This window comes from Hydra vulgaris, chromosome 12 (genome assembly GCF_038396675.1).
Source record: "Hydra vulgaris chromosome 12, alternate assembly HydraT2T_AEP".
In the NCBI taxonomy this organism is placed as follows: Eukaryota; Metazoa; Cnidaria; class Hydrozoa; order Anthoathecata; family Hydridae; genus Hydra; species Hydra vulgaris.
Genome location: NC_088931.1, coordinates 63,813,271 through 63,832,523, shown reverse-complemented (window position 1 = coordinate 63,832,523; position 19,253 = coordinate 63,813,271). Strand labels below are relative to the sequence as shown.

Sequence of the window (19,253 nt, the reverse complement as noted above, 5' to 3'; positions counted from 1 at the left end):
TATTTAATTTTTTCTTTCTGTTATTGTGTTTTTGATTTAAATTACTAAATCATTGTATTTTACTGTATTTCTTATAACAAGTGAATTATTTTTTGTAAATCTTCTATTTTTGTGAAGGTTTTTGAAAATTAAAGTTGTTAATTAAATTAAATTGTTAATTAAAGTTATTTGATATTTTTAACATTTTGAAATTTTTTTCTATCTGCTGTTTTTAAACTATTTTCATTCTAATATTATTAATATTAGTACCAATATTTTGGCATTCTTTATTTATCTATCTATTTATTTATCTCTTTTCATTCAACCTTTCTCTACTTCGTACTAAATGTTTGTAGTCGCTGTCATTATTTATTAATTGTTATTATTATTTATTAATTGTTATCATTTTGTTACTATTATTATTATTATTATTATTGTTATTATTATTGTTGTTATTATTATCATTATTATTATAAATAGTATTATTGTTATCAATTATTATTATTATTATTTTCATCATTGACTATAAGGTTAAGTTGTATATTCAGGTATTTACTTTATATTAGTACTTGTACTATTGTAAATTTCCTTGAAATGTTGTAACTATTTCAAAATATATTTGATTGGATTTGATTAAAACTTTAATATTATAGTAATATTATTTAAAATATTATAGTAATATTATTTAAAATATTATAGTAATATTATTTAAAATATTATAGTAATATTATTTAAAATATTATAGTAATATTATTTAAAATATTATAGTAATATTATTTAAAATATTATAGTAATATTATTTAAAATATTATAGTAATATTATTTAAAATATTATAGTAATATTATTTAAAATATTATAGTAATATTATTTAAAATATTATAGTAATATTATTTAAAATATTATAGTAATATTATTTAAAATATTATAGTAATATTATTTAAAATATTATAGTAATATTATTTAAAATATTATAGTAATATTATTTAAAATATTATAGTAATATTATTTAAAATATTATAGTAATATTATTTAAAATATTATAGTAATATTATTTAAAATATTATAGTAATATTATTTAAAATATTATAGTAATATTATTTAAAATATTATAGTAATATTATTTAAAATATTATAGTAATATTATTTAAAATATTATAGTAATATTATTTAAAATATTATAGTAATATTATTTAAAATATTATAGTAATATTATTTAAAATATTATAGTAATATTATTTAAAATATTATAGTAATATTATTTAAAATATTATAGTAATATTATTTAAAATATTATAGTAATATTATTTAAAATATTATAGTAATATTATTTAAAATATTATAGTAATATTATTTAAAATATTATAGTAATATAATTTAAAATATTATAGTAATATTATTTAAAATATTATAGTAATATTATTTAAAATATTATAGTAATATTATTTAAAATATTATAGTAATATTATTTAACTATAACTATTATACTGCATCAGTTTGCTCCAGTATTATTTTGTAGTAATTTGCTCCACTAATATGTTCCATTAATTATAATTCCAGTAATTTTTTCCAGTGATATATTTCATACATTTCATTTGTTCCTGTAATTTACTTCATTTATTCTAGTAATTTATTCCAATTGTTTCAGTATTTTATTCCATTTGTTCCAGCAGTTTGTTTTAGTAATATGTTCCAGTAGTAAGTCTCAGTAACTTATTGTTAAGGAGAAATTACCTCTGACTCAATGTAGCTCCTATTTTGGAGCTCTTGGTTGTGTAAAGGCTAGAGATAGTATCTCAATAAAAACAATTATCCTGGGAAGATGTTAACTGCATCCAGCTTTTATCTTGTCAAAGGCCTTCTAAGCTAAGACTTTCAGGTAAGTAGAAAGTTTCTTGATCAGTATTACACCTCTTTTTTATCTAATAAGCTGGTATTGATGTAAGCTTGTGTTAGTATCTAAGGTTGATAAAGTAAGTAAGGTCGGCGAAGGCTGGATCTTCTTGACTCTACTCATATAAGGGGTCGTTCATAAAGTACGTACGCTCATAGGGGGAGGGGGGAGGTCTTCAAAAAGTGTACGAAAGCGTATGGGGGGGGGGGTTCAATCTTAAAGTACGTACTACGATTTTCTAATTTATCACAATTAACCAGCTAATCAATAGAAAAGTTACATTCTGACTAAAGATTCTAGTTTGCCAACATAAAAAGATGTGTGGTATATGGAGTAGAGGGTATAGTTTTCCTCTATGCACACACATGTATGGGCACCCTCAGAATTTTTGATGTTCCAGATAGGACACTTTCACACATGGTGCAAGCTCCTAACTTAAGTTTGTTTATACCTATGCCAAATGAGGAGGCCTTGCAAAATATCGGGATGGCGGAGGCCTGTAAACAAAAGCCCTAAAACACTTACCCTCCCCAATAAATCAATATTTTTTTACAAAAATTTAAATCTAGTTTTAAATGGTAAAGTTACAAGTTTTGCTACATATTTCCTTCACATTTGGGTAGGTAAGGGGGGAGGCAAACGTTTTAGGGCTTTTTGTTTCCAAGCCTCCGCCATCCTAATTTTTTGCAAGGCCACCTAATTTGGCATATAAACAAACTTAAGTTTGCACAATGTGTGAAAGTGTTCTATCTGGAACATCAAAAAATCCTGCAGGGGCCCATGCACACATGCCACCCCTTATATACTAGCCATGAGTAAGACCTATTTTTTGAGTCGACAAAAAACAGGTTTTAGCAGGGCCGTGGTTGACGGGTCGGCGTCCCCCCCCCCCCCCCCCCCCTTAAAAAAAAAAAGTGTCATTGGCGTCTCAAAATCTTCCAAATTTGACCGCTTTTATATTTATAAAGAAAAAAGTGGCTTATATTTATGAAAAAAATATACTTTTGAGAGCCATATTTTGCTCTCCTAAATACGCAGGAGGCCTATATATATATATATATATATATATATATATATATATATATATATATATATATATATATATATATATTTATATATATATATTTATATATATATATATATATTTATATATATATATATATTTATATATATATATATATTTATATATATATATATATATTTATATATATATATATATATATATATATTTATATATATATATATATATTTATATATATATATATATATTTATGTATATACAGTGGTGGCCAAAAGTATGGAAACTTTTCAAAAATAATTTTTATTTATTTATAAAAAATGCAACACTTACTACATATTATGCATATGTTTATTGAAGTCGTAATACAACTTTTTAATGAACTAAAACATTTTTTTTTTATTAACATATACAAAAAAAAATTAAATTTTTAAATTAGGCCTCGTCATAAGTATGGAAACTTATGACCAGGACCAAAAAATGTTAAAAATAACATAAAAAAACACAGAAAAATTTAATATCTAGTTGCATATCCTTTTGAGTCTATTACCACGGAACATCTTTGTGGCATAGATTTCACCAGGTTGGCACAAGTGTCAGTAGGTATTTTTTCCCATGCTGCTTGTAAAATTTCAAAAAGTTTATCGTGACTTCAAATATCATGCTTCCAAATTCGGCGGTTTAACACATCCCAAAGATGTTCTATAGGGTTTTGAGATCGTCGGGAATTTGAGATGGCCATTCCATACAAGGTACCCTGTGAGTATTTAACCACCCTTTAATTAATTTTGACAAGTGCTTCGGGTCGTTATCTTGTTGGAATAACGACCCCGGAGCCATTTTTTCTGAAGCATATGGTAACATTATATTATTTAATATGTCTTTATACTTAAATCAGTCCATAATACCATCAATTTTCACTAATGGACCAGTGCCAGATGAAGAAAAACATCCCCACACCATAACACTGCCACCTCCATGCTTGACTGTAGGTATTTGGTATTTGGGATCAAATCTTTTACCTTTGGGGAGCCTCACATATTTTCTTCCATCACTTCCAAACAACTGAAATTTACTTTCATCACTCCACAACACATTTGCCCATTTTTCTTCTGACCATTTTAAATGTTCCCTTGCAAACAATAATCTACCCATCTTATTTTTCTTAGAAATTAACGGTTTTTTGACAGCCACTCTTCCAAATAAGCCCGCATCATTTAACCTTCTACGAACTGTTCTGTCAGTTAATAAAACTCCATGTTGTTCCAAGATTTCTTCTTTTATATCCTTTGATGACTTTCTAGGATCTTTTGTAGAAGTATTTTTTATAACTTTATCCAATATTTTTATTGTTTTTCTTGGTCTTCCAGGTTTCATTTTCACTTCCACAGTTCCCCTTTCTTTGAATTTTTTAATAATTTTTGAAACTGTACCTTTTGGAACTTGAAAATTTCAAGAAATATCAATTGGTTTATTACCGTTTTTAAAACACTCAACTATTTTATTTTTAATATCACTAGAATAATATTTTCGCGGTGCCATACTGATTAATATAAAAGTAAACTATGATGAACTAACAAAGATGTCAATTCTAACACGTTTTAATTCTAAATGATAAGATTTGTTTATGTTTAGTGACAAGTTTGAACAAGTTTCCATACTTTTGTCCAATCGAAATTAAGAAATATTAGTATGTAATAAAATGTCTTAGAAAAGACAAGTTCAAACTTGTAGTATATATAAAGTAGACTATTGCAAGTACACTCGGGTTAAATAATTTTGGTTTTATTTAATACAAAATTTAAAAAAATGTAATTTTGAGAAAGTTTCCATACTTTTGGCCACCACTGTATATATATATGTATATATATATATATATATATATATATATATATATATATATATATATATATATATATATATATATATATATATATATATATATATATATATATATATATATATTCATATATATATATATATATATATATATATATATATATATATATATATATATATATATATATATATATATATATATATATATATATATATATATATATATATATATACACACTCAATCAATTCTCAGAATTAGGGTCGGTATTCAACAATGCTGACCTAAAAGTTTTTGAGGTTGGCAATTTTTTGCCAACCTCGTTTCTGTGTTTTATGGTAATCCCTTTTTTTCAAATTTTTTATGCCATACTGATGTCAACCTCTAACAGTTTGAGGTTGGCAAATTATTGCTGACCTCATTTTTCCTAATTCCAAGGGTTGCTCAATTCAATATTCCCCACAAATATATTCTACCCACTTTATTTTTCCAATTGCACAAATTAATTTAAGTATGCAGTAATTGATGTAGTTGATGTGTTTAATAGTCAATTCTATAAATGCACACAATAATATAAAAGAAAAATATTAAATTATTTTTTATTGAATAGGGGGTCACACACTGTCAGGAGCTTGTATTGAAACTTCAGCATTGGATGAGTTAATACCAGACTGGAAAGAAAAGAAAGTATGATATATTTGATCAAAGGTTATTGTTATTTTAGGTTAAAATTTTTAAATATGTTATTAAAAAGTTGTTCTTAAAATAAAAAGTTGTGGATGTTTCACGCTCAAAAAAAAGTTATATACATGTTACATTCTCAAAATTTCTGAAAAAAATTATACAGGATGCACTCATAAAATTTTTGAAAAATTTTTATGCATGTTGCACCCTCTTTACACTGATAACTTTTTTAAATTAAAAATATTGACAGAATAGTGAAGTTTTAAAAAAAAATGAAATATACCATTAGTTTATTATAAACCAATGATGGTATAGATAGTATAGATGATAAAGATGGTATAAATTATACCATCTTTTTGAGGTCTGTAATTTTGTGTTTATACATCAAGATTATTGATCATTAGCCTGCTCTAAGTTGGTAAAAAAATATTAGATCTGCTTGAAATTATTTTAGGAACAGTATTTGCATCATAATATATTATTTGGAATAAAATTTAAACTTCAGCCATTTTTTTCTCTATTTTTTTGTTTGTAACTGCACTGCATGACTGCATATCTGTTTATAACACTTTCCATCCTGAAATGGCAACACTTGTTGGTGTGAGTGGCTTCTCCCCTGCATAAACTATCTAGGTGAGAAGACACTCACACTAACAAATCCTTCCAGATGTGCAGTTACAACATATACCTTTCAAGTAACGATGAGCTGTTTACCTAAAAACTAAACCAAGTTATTATTAATATTTTTATCAAAAACTTAGATTGAAATTTTTAAATACAATTACCTCTTTTAAATAGTGTTGCACATTCTTGTAACTTAGATTTCTTAGATTAGATTTGTAACTTCCGAATAGAACTGGATAGTTTGGGTCAAGTTTACAGCCAAATAAACAAACACTGTGAACAACCTTATCAAACTTTCTCATTGCTTGAGAAAGTTTAAAAAGGTTTGTGTCTAGACAACTTAAGTTTAAACCATAGTTTATAAAAATTTCTCTACATGTGTTTTCTTCAAATATTCCTCTGCAGTGATTTTTTAATTACATTTCAAACATTACTTTATTGACATAGAAATTGACATAAAAAGAGATATTAAGGTTCTTTGATATCATTTTTAAAAAGAATTGCCCTGTAATAGTTCTTATGTTCCTCAGGAACCCATTGTAACGCTGTAAAGATTTTCTGGTATTTTTGTTTGCTTATGGAACTTTTTTCCACTCTTAATTGCAGAAAAATTGCTGGAATCTTGGCAGGCCTCTTTTTGTTTTTTCTTAAATTTACCACAGAGAAGCCCACTTCTTTGAAGGAAGTTTTATAGAAGAGCTTCCCACATTCTCCTCCTAGTACCTACATCCTACATAACATTTTTGATATGGATGCTAGTGTTTTGTCTTCAGATTTTTTTTCTGTTCACAAATGACTCTTTATTTTTACAGAGCACAGTGGGCCAGAATTCACTTTTACTGGACATTTTGTCTAGTAAAAGCAGGGTTGGCAAAAACCCTGGTTTTTGAGCAAAAACCCAACCCAGCTGGGTTTTTGGGTTTTTGCTATAGTTTGGTATAAACCTTCAGTAACAAATTTAAAAATATATTAACAACTTTTTTATAGTTTATAATATAATATAATAAAGTTATTTTTCATTTTTTACAGGTTTATTTTCTTATACAAAAGCTTAATTAATAATCAGATTGCATTTTTTTATGGTATAAATCTATCATTAAATAGAGTTATCTTTTTAGTTAAATTTAAAATATAAGTAGATTATACTTCTTCAACATGCCAAAGTATCATTCAAGGGGAAGAAATAAGGCTAGTGAGTGGAATGAAGTGACCATAGTAAGTGATCAACCAAATAGAGTAATTTGTAATTATTGCAAAGTGAGCATAATTAAAAAAATATAGAGTTAAGATCCATTTGGCTAAATGCAGAAGAAAGAATAAAGGAAGTGCTAATAATTCTGCTGAAATATTAAGTGCTATATCAGTTTTAGAGTCAAGACCATCTACATCTGCAGCATCAAATAAGTCTAACCTGTCCAATGATAATGAGCAAGATTGCTTAAGTTTTATTAGTGATTCTTCTTATTAGTCAGTTATTCAGTCAACTGCAATGATGATGCAACGGCAAACATCCGTTTCTACATCCGTTAAATTTGTTACTACATCTATTACTACATTTATTACATCTATTACTACATTTGTTACTAAACATCCGTTAAATTTGTTACTACAACAACAACCAATCACAAGGATGAACTGGATTTACAAGTTGCAAGGTTTTTCTTTTCAGCAAATATACCATTCAATGTAGTAGAAAATCTTGAATTTACCAAGCCGCTTAAAAAACGTAGACCTGGATATGAGCCACCAAATAGAAAACAGATATCTTCAGAACTCTTAGTAAAGATAAATCATTCAGTAATGATCCTATAATTGCTCATAGCATCCATAATGAAAATAAACCCTATCTCATTTCTGCAATTGACACTAGAAGCCAATCAAAAACAGCAGAATATTGCACTCAACAGCTAAGGATGCAATCAAAATTGCTAAAGAAACATTCAACGTAAGTGTTAAATGTTTAGCTGTTTTATTTAATATGTAAAAAATTAAATATTGCATCTGATCATTTTTAATTAAAAACAGATGTCAAGTTTTTATAACTTTACTTATTTACTTAGGAAGAACATTGGAAGTCAAGAAGAAGAAGTCGAGGATTGGTTAAATAAAGTCTATCCTGAATTTACGCCAGGCTACTATGCATTTAATCTAAAAGACGCTAATTGTTTCCCAACATATTTATTCAACAATAGTGTAAAAAGCACAACATCAGCAACAAATTGGTGGAGAATTATAGAAATGAAGGAATCTAAGTCTTCCAAATTGCCTGCAAATTTTTCAAAATTTTTACGGCAGTTACACACATGTCCAGCTAGTTCTCTATAAATTCTATAAATTCTCATTGAAAGATTTTTCTCATCTTTTGGGATTATTTGGAGTTGTTAGATAACTTTGTTTTAAATGTTTAAGTTTAAATGTTATTGCTCCAAGTTAAATAAAATTTTTGATTATGATTTAATAAACTTCATATTTTGTTTTTGTTAGAACAATTGTTGAGCAGCATTAAATCTTGTGTGTTAATGGAAATTGATTTATGAATAAAAAACAATAAATAATAAAAAATTTAAGACCAAAAGCCCATTAAGTTGGGTTTTTGGTGTGTTTTTGATCTTGGGTTTTTGGGTGGGTTTTTGGGTTTGGGTTTTTGGGTACCAACCCTGAGTAAAAGTGAATTCATAACTAATTTAATATTAGGTCTATATTCACTAAAATTAGCATGAGTACTAATATGATGTCTGCGCTTTATATGAAGGCAATATTTTTTTTATTTTGTTACTATGGATACTTTATTTTGCTTAGCAACAACCTATTTTTTTATTTGCAGATATTATACGAGTGCTATATTCACTAAATTTGGCATGAGTACCAATATGAAATTACACTTCTTATAAAATAAATAATTTTTTTAATTTAATTGCTATGGATACTTATATTGCTTAGTTACCAGATACTTTCCTTAGTTACAAAGGGGTTAATTGTTTTTGAATAAATTTTGTTGGATTTTTGACCCACATATATTGAATAAAAATTAAGTATTTAGGTAAATATTGTTTTAGCAATAATAAAAACAAAAAATAGTACAATAAAACATTATCAATATTAAATTACATCAAAAATTTATAAAACAATAATATCTTTTGAAGATTGTTTAAGTAATTGTAAAACATCTAAAGGAAACGTTTTATAATTTGTTCGGTGTGATGTTGATTTATCAGTGATGAAATAAGAGAATCACTGGAAACTAGAAACTAATTGTTGCTCTTCTGGATATTTTTCAGCTGAAATTTTTGTGATACGATTTAAAGTCTTTATTTCTAGCCTCTTGAGCTTCCTCTGACATAAGTCCAATGGGTAATGCAAAACTTTTAATTATGTTATGTCCATGTATCAATACTTTGTAACAGATTAAGCTATGTAATACCGTGGATAAAGGGTCACATATTGTCTAGCAGTGTCAAAACAATAGTCCTTGAGTTTAAAGCAGTCTATTTCATATTCTGAAGAGTGTGTTACCAAGATAATATATCTGAAAAATGCCTAAAATTTCAGCTTTTTGTTCATATGCTGCAAAAGCACAAAGTATTGCCATTGTTGCTTGTTCCAGAACCACCGCTTTTAGATCATGTTTCCCACTTTCTTGTTTCTTTTTTATATGCAATGTGCAAAATCATCTAAAAAAATCGAATCCATGCATGGAGACTAAAAAGGCCATACTTGAACTCTCTGTTAGTATAATCTATATTAAGGATATCAAGAGAGACACCACACACTGAACAGCATTGGTATGAGTTAGTTTTTCCTGATAATATCGTTTGAACTTTTTCATCAATCATTGTAAGTTCAATTTAATTAATTTTCCATCAATCTTTAATTAAATTTCCATCAATTTAAGTAATTTTCCATCAATCATTGTAACATCCGCAAACCTCTAGTAAAATTATAGCCAAGCTTTCTATCTCACATTTAATGTACTGATTTTCTTCTATCACAGATTCCTTGGATTCCGTTTTGTATGCAAATCTTATGGGTCTCCAATAAACTGTGGGTGACGACTTCTGATTTCTCTAAATAGGCACCATTTCGTTGCTGTTGTTAGATCCAGTTAAATCCAATGGAACTAGACAAGTAATAAATAATGGTTCTTCATGTTTTAAATCTCTGTTCATGTCAGGTTCTGATAAACTTGTTTATAAATGCTTTGGCCAGTAGCACCATCAAAAGCAGCCTTACACGCAAGTGTCATTGTTTTTTTTGCTATGTCGTTCAACATCAGTTCCTCAGCACAGGTTCCTGAACTGCACAGATTCTTTGCAAAGTGTGAATCATTAAATCTCTTAAAGGAACTGAAGCTGAATAGTCCTCCACTGTTATATTTGCAGGATAATATTTCAATTTTGCATCCCTGACATCATTGTCATTGTAAGCGGGGTAGATATTATAATCTTTTTCCAAGGCTCCACAATTGATAGGAAGCTTTTGTCAGACTAGCATCAATTCGTCTGCTGGATATTTTTTTTTTTTTTGACAATTAAATATTCATTAAGCCAGTTCACAAACTTCTTTTCAAAATTTTCATCAATATAGTTTGCAGATTTCCACTGTTTTTATACAAGTAAACAAATCGTTCAACAGTGTGCCTAAAATCAACATCTTTAAATTGAGCATTTTTGGGCTGAATAAATTTTAATATATCTTTAGTAATGTTTTGTTTTTTAAATACTAAGATGGTTTTTTTGGAGAAAATTGTGAATGTTTAAGTTTAATAAAACCATATCTAAATAATTCTGATAACAAATATTTTCTATTTAAAAGTTTAATATTACAATATACATGCTGCATAGACTACTAATTCTTGTTAGTAATTAAGTTACTACAAGTGTTAGTAGTTAAAGTTAAAAGTAATTAAATTACTAACAACTACCGAAAATATGTTGTTGCTATGCAATGCAAAGTAATGTATCCATAGTAACCCAAAAAAATTAACCTTATAAGAATAGTGAATCTCATTTTAATACTACGCCCAATTCTGTGTACTTAACGCAAATAAAATACTGTTAAAACAAAGTTACCGTAAAAATAGGTTGTTGCTATGCAAAATTAAGTACAATAGCAACCAAATTAACACATAATCTCTGAATGGGGATTTAAGGAGAGGAGCAGTCAATGGAAACTCGATTGAAGCATATTTATTGGATGTTTGTGTACCTAGGGCAAGGTTTTTTCAATGCCCGAATTCAAGGTATTCTAAAAATGGTGAGACTAATATGATCACATCTTTATACTAATTACTTTGTATTAATATAGGTATAATAACTTAAATTATAAAAATCCATCATGTAAAAGGGTTTAAAAATTAGTAACCCTAGGTACAATAAGCTTTTTTTAAATTGTACCTAGGTTAATCAGCTACTAGCTGATTAATCTAGGCCCACTGTCTGAAAATTAGGTTTAACTTCATAATAAATTGACAACAAAGATAGACACATAAATTTGATTAAAAATTAATTTAATCTTAGATTTTTAAACAAATTTTTCTTGTGTTACTTGATTGCAACACTTAAATAAATAACAAAATTGACTAATAGTTCTAACAAAGTTGGCAAATAAATCAACACGTAAAATGGTATTCCCTAAAACAAATGAGAAAAATAAATTCTACACCAATCAAAATTTAACCCTCCACCTCGTTATCAAACAAATTTCTTACACACATATTGCTCTAGGTACAAGCAAACTATATGGCCCTAGTTACAAAACTTGATAGCCTCATGAAAAATTTCATTTTATTAGCAAATCCAGATTGACTGGAAACTTATTGAACATTGCATTTAGTACTTAAGTAACAAACAATATAATATACAAGAACTTATAGAAAAACATTTCTTCTAGAAGTTATTTCTAGGAGAACTTATAGAAAAGCATTTCTTTTAGCAGTTCTTTCTAGGAGAACTTATAGAAAAGCATTTCTTCTAGAATTTCTTTCTAGGAGAACTTATAGAAAAGCATTTCTTCGAGGAGTATCAAAAACAATCTAAGATATAAGTGACAAAAGTTTACTTTTAGACCATCAAAAAATATTTTTATATAACTTGCTGTAGCAACTCTAAGAATCAAAATATGACTAAAAAATAAATTTTTTTATAACTAATCGCATGACTGAGAAACTTAGGTACAAGGAGGTCCTAGGTACAATTTTTTTTCATTTTTGTTGTGTTTCGTGTTTTGAAAACTATTTTGTAAACAGTCTCTTCACAATACAACAGTTTCAATCATATGCAAATTGCCAGAAGTGATCACAACAGTAAATAGGTCACCTAGTAGAACTAAACAGCAAAACTTTCTTAAAAGTGTAGAACTATTTAAGTGTTAATTTTACAAACTTGCATATGTAAGTTTATATAACAACATGTAAAGCTTCAGTTGTTTGTTGTCATGGTTTTAAAAAATAATAGATTTTGTTTTATAATCAGAAATGTGTTTAAAAAACTTTTATTATTTTATGCATCTAACCATTATATATCCATTTTTTTAGGCTCCGTTGCATACTATGGTTAAGTCTGATAAAATGGCCTATTTAACAGAAAAACGTTATATTCCATTGCCTGTGTTCAAAGGTAGGCATATATAAATAAGAGTTTTTTTAGTGTGTGTGTGTATATATATACATACATACATATATATATATATATATATATATATATATATATATATATATATATATATATATATATATATATATATATATATATATATATATATATATATATATATATATATATATATATATATATATATATATATATGTATATATATATATATATATATATATATATATATATATATATATATATATATATATATATATATATATATATATAGGGGAAACTGGGGTATAATAGGGTACTTAAGGAAAAGTCATAAAAAAACTGGCAAAAATAATTCAAATGAAAACAATTTTTTTTTTAATTGACAAAAATACAACACAAACCATTAACTGACAAAAGAAAAAGTCAATAGTATTATAAAAAAAAATTATTTTATATTTAAAAATCTTTGAAAAATAACCATTTTGAGCCATGCTAGGGGCAAAATGGGGTATACAATGTAACAATAACATATGCTGTTAAAGGCAGATTTGTAGTTACCATTGGGTGACTTTCAGATGGATGGCTGACAGAAGCACAGAGGTGGCTTGCAACAGCCATGTCACTTGTATCAGCAACAGGGTTTGTTTCAATGAAATAATATTAGTAGTTTCTGCTGCCAGAAAGTTTGCTTTAGAAAAAACATTTCTATTAAATGGCCTATATGCCTTTTTGAAAGCTGTTTATGACACTCGTCATTGTGGCAGCCTACCTGGAAGGATTTGTTTTCAATTATTTCCTGATATTGTGGTCACAGCAAGGGCTAAGTGGCTTCATAAAAGCCAAATTTAAGGGCTGTATGTGATGTGTGTGATAAGGAGACAAATACAGAAGAGTTACTGGCTGTATGTGATAAGGAGACAAATACAGAAGAGTTACACCTCTTTCAATGTTAATCAATTCGATTCTTTTAGTTTGAGATTAATGTACATCTAAAATAAGTAGAACTGGAGAGCTTATTTTGGCCCCTGAATTTTGAATAAATTCTCTTAACCAAACAATAAACAATTCTTTTTGTATCTACCCACTTGAGTGACATACAGCTCAGGTACCTGGTGGCGCTCCATCCATAAGTTCTGGCTTCATTTGTTCACAAGGAAAGATCATCATGCGTGGCATGTACCTACCACTTGCTGAAGAACAAATAGCAGTTGTGACGAGCTGACCTCTATCAGTTGAAGTGAGTGAACCAATGTGTCTCTTTCCTTTGCTTGAAACTAATTTAGAGAGACACTTTAGCTAAAAACTAAACTAGAGTGTAGTGTCTACAACTGTAGAAATACTGTTTTCGTCAAAATTCCAGAAAGCTCTCCATGAAACCTTTTTACCGGTCATAACCAGCTAAGCCAAGGTCATTCATATTAAGATCATTATTAAAACTGTGTTTCTTGTTGTTTTTAACTGCCAGCTCATATGCTAACTTTCTGAGCTCAAATGAGCTGAGTCTAAAAAACATCTGAATCTGCTGAACGTGCATAACAAGTTCATTTTCCTCCTCTAGGGTGAATACTGTTTTGAAAGTGTCTAAAGCTGAAGTACAAAGTACGAATTTAACTACTTCAAACTTAATAAGAAAATATTTATAACATATTTTACACATTTGCTAATTTTGTGTATTTTACACATACACACACACACACACACACACACACACATATTCATACATATATGAACTCAAAGTATAAATAGAAGGTATATGTTATGTGGATCACAAATGTATTCAGGATAATAAACTTTTTTTTTTTCATAAAATTATCATATATAATTAATCTACAATTTATTTAAGAACACTTGGGGCAAAATAGGGAATACCCCATTATGCCCCATATTTCATACTCCATTATGCCCCATTGGTGGCATATTGCTATAAGCAGTACCATCTTAAAAAAATGCGCACATTTCAAAATTCAAAAGTTTTAATAATACTTAGTTCTATATTAGTTAAATGACATACGAACTTCAGCAGTACCCCATTTCGCACCTGTTATATATATATGTATATATATATATATATATATATATATATATATATATATATATATATATATATATATATATATATATATATATATATATATATATATATGTATATATTCAGCCCTCGGAATTAGGGTCTTTATTTAGCAATGCTAACCTTAATGCCAACCTAAAAGTGTTATTTGTCGGCAAAAAATTCTTGACCTTGTTTCTATGTTTTATGATACCTTTTTGTGTCAAAATTTACTTTTGCCAACCTGATTCTAACAGTTTGAGGTCGGCATCAGGAAGCAAGAGCTTTAGCTCTCACTCGCACTTCCCTAAAATAGTTTACAGGAGCCATTTACAGCTCTCGTAAAAGTATATTTTTTTTGTATAAAGAAAATAATTTAAATAAAAAAGACAAAGTTTTAGGTTGACTTTTTTTGCTTACAAAAATTGTTTTGCGTAACAGTCATTGATTTTTTTTGTAGTTCTTTAGATTATACAATAAATATACAAATGACTAATAACTTGTCGACTTTAAAAATAAGTTATTTTATACTGCAAAAATTGTTTTGTTTTTAGTAGAGCAGAGTTTTAGTATTATAAGTTTTAATATAAATCTGACATAATTATAATACAAAGTTAAAATAGAATTAGTAAAATAAAGAATTTTTTTCTTTTCAAACACAGATATGCAGTTCAGAGAGAATATGAAAAACCCATATTCCTATATTCTACTACAATAAGAAATAATAAAATATTTTTGCTCTCATTAAAGGTTGTTTAGAAGAGCAGCTCGCAATGCTTGCATGTTTGTTTTAATTAAGTTAATTTTTAATTTGAGTTAGAGCAAAACAAGTTTAATTTTTTGATTAAACCTGTTTTGTGATAATTTATGATATTGTGTTAGTTTAAAAAAGTTAATGTCAGTAAAAAATAAAAAAAATAAAGAGAATTTTATGGTGTCAAACCTTTTAATGCTTCTATGGAAATTTTGACATTCAATGAAATTGATTGCACAATTTTGTTTGTTTAGTTTATTTTGTTCAATACATCATGCCAAATAATTACTGTTGATCTTAAAATTTGTCACCTCTAGAAATTTACTGTCTGTGTGCATTGCATACTTTGCACACACCACCATCCAACACTGATTGTCTGTGAGCATTTCTTGTTTATTGATTAAGCATTTTTGTTTTTTGATTAGGGTTGCCTATGTACAATCATGGTAATTATTTGGTTCGTTTGGGTAATTTTGTAAGATGGTTAGGAGAACAAGCAGAAAGTCTTGGAGTTGAAATTTATCCAGGAATTCCAGCAAGTGAAGTAAGAATATTTAATAAGTTATCACCACCTTTATATTTAACTGTATTTAGATTATTACTTATTTTATTTTTTCAGATATTATATCATGAAAATGGAAGTGTCAAGGGTATAGCCACATCAGATGTTGGTATTCACAAAGATGGATCTCCAAAGGTGATGTCATAGAAAAAAAGATTTATAGTGACTTTATATATCCAGTTTTTTAATATCTTGTTATATAATCATTAAATTTTTAGGATACCTTTGAAAGAGGCATGGAACTACATGCAAAGATTACTATTTTCGCAGAAGGATGTCATGGTCATCTTACAAAGCAGATCATTAATAAATTTTTGTTGCGAGAAAACTCATGTGCACAAACCTATGGTATCGGACTCAAAGAGGCAATTAAATTTAATTTTAAAAAATTTTAATATTTCAAATTTTAATTTTAACTTTTTTCTATTCTATTCTTTCTTTTTTTCTGGTAACTTTCTAAATATCCTTTGTAGTAGTTCTTAATGTATCATTTTTTTGAAAATGTGTTCTCAAGAAGTATAAATAACCTGTGCTTTTGTCACTTTTTTTATTTTTGTTATGATAAACCTGGCAGCAAATCAGACATTCTGATTCAACACATGTTGGGAAAACAGTTATGAGATGGTCATGCACACTTGAGATGGTCAGGCACACTTGAGATGGTCGTGCATACTTGAGATGGTCGTGCACACTTGAGATGGTCGTGCACACTTGAGATGGTCGTGCACACTTGAGATGGTCGTGCACACTTGAGATGGTCGTGCACACTTGAGATGGTCGTGCACACTTGAGATGGTCGTGCACACTTGAGATGGTCGTGCACACTTGAGATGGTCGTGCACACTTGAGATGGTCGTGCACACTTGAGATGGTCGTGCACACTTGAGATGGTCATGCACACTTGAGATGGTCGTGCACACTTGAGATGGTCGTGCACACTTGAGATGGTTGTGCACACTTGAGATGGTCGTGCACACTTGAGATGGTCGTGCACACTTGAGATGGTCGTGCACACTTGAGATGGTCGTGCACACTTGAGATGGTCGTGCACACTTGAGATGGTCGTGCACACTTGAGATGGTTGTGCACACTTGAGATGGTCGTGCACACTTGAGATGGTCGTCATAGAAAGTTTTAAATATTTGTTATGAGTAGTTTTGACTTGCAAATATTTTTTCCCATACAAAGTTTTCAATATCTTTCCTGTTTTTTTTATTATTATCTTTTTTAAAACACATGTTTTTTAATTATTCTCAAGGATATATTAAAACCAGAATGAGTTTTGTAAATGGTGATGAATCTAAAAACCAGAATAAGTTTTGTAAATGGTAATGAATCTGAAAATCAAAGCTTTACTGTTATTACTATTCAAGTTGTTTGGAACATAAACAAAGTTTAGAACATCTGACATTGCATTTCCCTTTTCCATTATTTTTAATATTTACTCATCCTTAAGCTTGTTGCTAAGGTGTTTTGTTGTGTTTATTTGACATAATTTCTAATGTTATATTGGCTGTATAAAAATTTTCATCTTCCTAACACAAGTTGCTTTACAGCAATTTTTAAAAATTGCAAAACTGAAGTTTAAACCTTTTTTTTTTAATCAAATTAGCTCAATCTACTTTTGTATAGCAATTTTAACTTTATAAAAATACTCTAACATAGCTAGTAGGTTACTCTATTTAGTTTCAGTATCCAAAAATAAAGAAAGCTTCTTAAATAGTTTTCCTTTTATGATCAAGTTAATTACTAGTAATAAAATTATGCATTTTGATTTTATATACCAATATTGCATATCATTATCACTGTTATCAATTATAAATAAAATATCTATCTTTATACACTTTATTTTTTAATGTACAGTTATGGGAAATTGAACCAAGTAAACATCAACCTGGACTTGTTATACATACAGCAGGCTGGCCGTTGGTATGTTTATTTATAAAAAGATAAAAAATATATTTTTTAATAGTTAACAGTTTTTTTAGTAACTTTGTTTTTTTTCATTTATATATTTTTTTAATCTCATCTAGCCAAAAGATACTTATGGAGGTTCTTTTCTGTATCACTTAGATGAAGGGCCACTTGTATCAACAGGATTTGTTGTCAGTTAATAATTTGCATAATAATTTTTGCATAACACAGTACATAATTGTCATTTACCATTTAAGTAGTTGTTATTTTTTAATTGATTGTTAATTATCTTTTTATTTTTGTTTAATACTACCATAGTTTTTTTTTTATTGTCATTCTTACTTAAAAATGCATGTTCGATTTACTTTTATTTTAAAGGTTGGTTTAGACTACAAGAATCCTTATTTGAGTCCATACCAGGAATTTCAAGTAATCTTGTTGCCTTTAAATTATTCTTATATATATAAAAAATTTTATACATTATTTTTAGTTTAGTGTTTAAAAAAATATTTTTCTTGATAATAACTACTAAAAGTAATAATTATCTTGTATGATTTTAAAAAAAGTTTGCAATTAATTTTTCAGTTGCAAGTATTTTTTATAAATTTAAGAACTTGATTTTTTTTTTGAAAATTCATTTTTTATAACTTTTTTTTTTTTTTGTCTTTTTTTTCCTTCTTCTCTCCACTCTTTTCCACTCATCCTCTCAGTCCTCTACTCATCTCAACCCTTCTCTCAGCCCTCCACTCATTTTAACTCTTCTCTAAGTCCTCCACTCATCCCAACCCTTCTACAGTCCTCCACTCATCCCAACCCTTCTACAGTCTTCCACTCATCCCAACCCTTCTCTCAGTCCTCCACTCATCCCATTCCTCATTCACTCCTCTCCTCCCTTGTCTCCTCTCCTTTTTCTCTCTCTCTCCCCCTCTTCCCCTCTCCTTTCCTCATCTCAACCCTATAACTCTGTAAAATGCGTCATAGAAGTTAAGCCAGGGTTGGCATTATAAAACCCGTCCAAAAAAACTTGCCCAATAAAACTTGTCTAAAAAAACCCAATAAAACCAAGGCAATCTGAACTCTGTTGGGTTTTTTTTGAAGATAATTTTTTGAGCTATTATAACCAACATTAACATTACAACTATTATATTATCAACTAAATTATTATTAACTATTATTATTAACTAAATTATTATTAACTATTATAACCAACAATAACAGCTATCAGAGCAAATTTACTAACATTAGAATCATCAGTTAGAAATACATTATCATTTTTATTCAAATATTTTTACAAATTGAGATTGTCACTTTTTTATCTTTTATGTTATCACCTCCCAAGGCTGAGAAAGCCATTA

At 28.0% G+C, this 19,253-nt stretch overlaps 1 protein-coding gene across 2 annotated transcripts in view; it reads left to right on the top strand.

The window, feature by feature from the left end:
• LOC100206732 (electron transfer flavoprotein-ubiquinone oxidoreductase, mitochondrial) overlaps positions 1-19,253 on the top strand; it is a 50,154-nt gene that overhangs the window by 27,116 nt on the left and 3,785 nt on the right. For both annotated transcript variants that reach the window (XM_065814080.1, XM_065814081.1), the window contains exons 4-11: positions 5,337-5,413; positions 12,567-12,648; positions 15,848-15,966; positions 16,042-16,119; positions 16,203-16,349; positions 17,848-17,913; positions 18,018-18,089; positions 18,277-18,327. In XM_065814080.1, coding sequence (XP_065670152.1) covers positions 5,337-5,413; positions 12,567-12,648; positions 15,848-15,966; positions 16,042-16,119; positions 16,203-16,349; positions 17,848-17,913; positions 18,018-18,089; positions 18,277-18,327 — 692 coding nt within the window. The remainder of the gene's footprint in view (positions 1-5,336; positions 5,414-12,566; positions 12,649-15,847; positions 15,967-16,041; positions 16,120-16,202; positions 16,350-17,847; positions 17,914-18,017; positions 18,090-18,276; positions 18,328-19,253) is intronic.